The 3,419-nt window shown below is 40.2% G+C and overlaps 1 protein-coding gene across 5 annotated transcripts in view; it reads left to right on the forward strand.

The window, feature by feature from the left end:
- The window catches only part of stradb (STE20 related adaptor beta), a 13,452-nt gene extending 12,363 nt beyond the window's left edge, over positions 1 to 1,089 (forward strand). For 4 of the 5 annotated variants that reach the window (XM_072684008.1, XM_072684009.1, XM_072684010.1 and 1 more), the window contains one exon: positions 1 to 1,089. This exon is cut by the window's left edge and continues 853 nt beyond it. Coding sequence is in view for 1 of the 5 variants with exons in the window: in XM_072684012.1 (XP_072540113.1) it covers positions 824 to 826 (3 nt within the window). In the remaining 4 variants the exon portion in view is untranslated. The other variant, XM_072684012.1, reaches the window with a different exon arrangement.
- The last annotated feature ends 2,330 nt before the right edge of the window (positions 1,090 to 3,419 follow it).

The raw sequence follows: 3,419 nt of genomic DNA on the forward strand, positions 1-3,419 counted from the left end.
ATGGGGATTTTTTTTTTGGTTGTTTTTACTGTGGAATGCTGGCTGGTATGGGGATTGTGGACATGCAGTGAAGATTGGACCTTTTTGTCTTCGTGTCGGTAGCCAGTCACTTTGGACTTAAAGTGGATCAGACCACAGCTGCAGTGAAAAAGTCAACAAAACTGAGCCACAAGTACTGGGAAGGAGGTGTTTGTGTGTGTGTGTGTGTGTGTGTTTACACTAAGCTGTGTTCACTTTATCAGAACATTTAGGTGCAATTTTGCAGGCGTCCAAGAGACTGTTGCCTGTCTGTTTCTGCACTACCGTCAATACAGTGAGACCTCCACAGGACCACTGCTGTCCCCCAGTGGGACAGCACTGTCCTTGGTGATGGTATGAGCGCACAACAGTGCCGTGTCCATTCTTTGGCTCTTTATAAATGGTCAGTTTCTGGGTGGTGGGTGGTTGGGTGGTGGGCATTCTCAATTTTAAGACTAATAAAAACCCCTCTTTGGCTAACACACACAAACTACCAGCGTGATGCACGCTACCATGTCAGTATTGCAGTGCTGAGGTCCACCACCCAGATATCTGATCACCAATGGTCCTGCAGTGGCCCCATTCCACAGCAGCAGATGGGCCACACTTAGTAACTGTAAATGTACAAAGTAGCACCTACATTGTAGCTGTTTCTGATAAAGTGTCCAAATAGTGTATGTACAAGGTAGCTACCTAATAAACTGGCAACTGTGTGTGTGTGTGAGCGAGAGAGTGAGTATGTGTGTATGTATGTGTGAGTCTATGCACTATAATAGGCATCTCCAAAGCCTCTTTTTGTTCCCAGTGAAGAAATCTGAACCTCATGTAAGAAGACCCTGTGAAAAACGGTCCCTGAATGCTGTGCTGTAAACCTGTCCGCCCAACACTGCCTCACACTCCGCCATCCACACCATGGAGGCGGGGGTAATATCGCCTTCGTACTGTTGAAGAACTGAACAGTTTTGACTGTGATCGACTCCCTGCGTACCAGAGTCATTGTATGTTTTTTGTATGTTAGCTGTATGAGCCATGTAGATGTATAATAAATATATTCTTACCCAGTTTCTATAACACATGCTTGACTGTCGTTCTGTTCCTGAACTATTACATCTCAAACTTCACACAGTTTAGACAGGTCAGTTGTACTGCAGCCATAAGTTCAAAAGTATTGGGACAGCTGCTCATTCCTGATCACCACTCTACCTCACCCTCCCTCGACTCCCCGACTCATCCAACTTTGTCAGTAGAGGAAGGATCATCAGCCAGCTGCAAGCACAAACTCAGCCCATCCACATCTAGGCTGTTCACGCCTGGCACATGACATCATCATATCAGCTGTTCCAAATTGATTAATGGCATAGTAATCTTAGTGTATTGAAACATTTGACTTTGAAGAAAGTATTAAAAATGCCATAGAAAATTCCCTCTCTCATTATTCTGGCATTTAGCAAATAGAAATCATTTTGGTAATCCTAACTGACCTAAAGACCATGAGAAAAACATGCAAAAATTTGTCTTTCTATATAGTTTATGTAAACTTCTGGTTTCAACTGTAGGTATCTCTCCTTGTCTTTGGTTTCATGTGGATCATTTAGAGAGAATTAGCATCCTCTGGCTAATTAACAAATGTTCTTAACTAGTTAATGAAGTACTTCGGGTTACAAAGCTTTTGGGAAACTCTTCCCCTGGTTGTTCTTCATTAAGTCCTACTTAAGGTAATTTAGTCTCCAGTTCTGCACCTAAATGCTGCTACTTCTTGGGGGAAGGCGCCCACATGAAAACATTGGAATAAATATAATTCATATTATTGAACACAATGTAGAATTACATGTATAGTTTGGACAGACTTGGTTAAATGACGTTTTCTCTACAGAGAAACACGTCTGCACCTTCTAATGCATAATTACAAGTTAGATTTTATGGGAGTGACCACTCACTGTCAAAAAACATTAGGAGAGACTCATTGGGCCAACACACATAATTCCAGTCCTGGAGTGGGATTCACGAAAAATTTCCTAAGTAAAATCTTACGAAGGATCTTAGGATAAACACTGAGAAGGTTCTAAGGATGTTCTTAAATGCAATTCTCCAAAAAGTCTTAAGAAGTTCTTTTCCAATATTTTCTTAAGAAAGTCGTAACAATTTGAGATCTTCTTCAGACACTCTCCGTTGTTTTCTTGTGTATGCCATCTGTGACGTGGTCTTGTATGCTGTATTTCCCAGCTTAATATGAACAATGTCAAATAACATTTTTCATTTTCCACTGTTCAGGTAAACATGTAAAATAGAGATTTCAAATTGTTCAGTAAACAATAAGCTCGAAGTGAGCTAGAAAATTTTGTTCTGTAGACACTGACAGTAGTCAAGTCAGATTTATTTGTATAGCGCTTTTTACAACTGTTGTTGTCACAAAACAGCTTTACATAACTAGTAATTAGCAAAAGAAAGTGTATGTAAAAGTGTACTTAAGAAGTCTTCACATTTTTAAATTCAGTCAAATTAGACATTAATTCTGTAATTTAGTTATTTAAACTAATCATTTTAGGGGCTTATCTTCTGAAGTCTTATAGTTTATGGCAAGTGTGAGGCTTTAGTAAGGTTAAGAACAGTTAAGAACTGTTTCCACAATCTTTCTCAAGTGAAAAGTTCTTAAGAATATTTTTGAAGAATATCAATTTCTCTTAAGCATAAAGTTAAGAAAAAAAGCTCATCTAAGAGAATTTTCTTTCTTCAGACCCTTTTGTGAATCCGGCCCCTGGTCTTTGTCTAGGTATTCTTTGGAAATCTTTATAGTCTGATGGATTCTTTATTTTTTAATTTTTTTAAAGGGTTTCCTCCTTGCACACTGCTTGTTTGGTCTCTTTCTGATGGGAGATGCTGTACTTCGACATCAGCAGCTGTGATGATGTTTTAGGACTGTCTTGTGGTCTTGTGGTCTGCTCTTGGGCTGAACGTGCTGGGATGGCCTGACCTGACTCCTCCAAAATCTTCTCCAATGATGTTCCAGCTGCAGCTGATAAGGTGCACCTGATTCCAAGTATAAATAACTGTGGGGGTGTCCCCCTTTTTTTTCTCACAAGAAAATTGTTGATCTTAAATCCGACTCCAGACATGAAAGCGATTCAAAGCTCGACAGACAGAAAAACAATGTTAGATTGCGTAGGAGGTGATTGGGCACAATAGGCACAATATTTGCCCCCTCTGTGTCTCCTTTTTTTTTATCTAGGCTCTTATGGTGAGGGCTATCCGAATCACTGCGGGATTCTCAGTACACAGTAGGCCAAGTTTGGACTGTTGTTCTTGGTACATGACTTGGCAAGTTTGACAGAAAATGTTCCTGGCTGGTCGGAATAGACTACTGTGAATCGAGTCCAATGAGACCTCTAATCCTGGACAGATAC

This window comes from Salminus brasiliensis, chromosome 7, assembly GCF_030463535.1.
Source record: "Salminus brasiliensis chromosome 7, fSalBra1.hap2, whole genome shotgun sequence".
In the NCBI taxonomy this organism is placed as follows: Eukaryota; Metazoa; Chordata; class Actinopteri; order Characiformes; family Bryconidae; genus Salminus; species Salminus brasiliensis.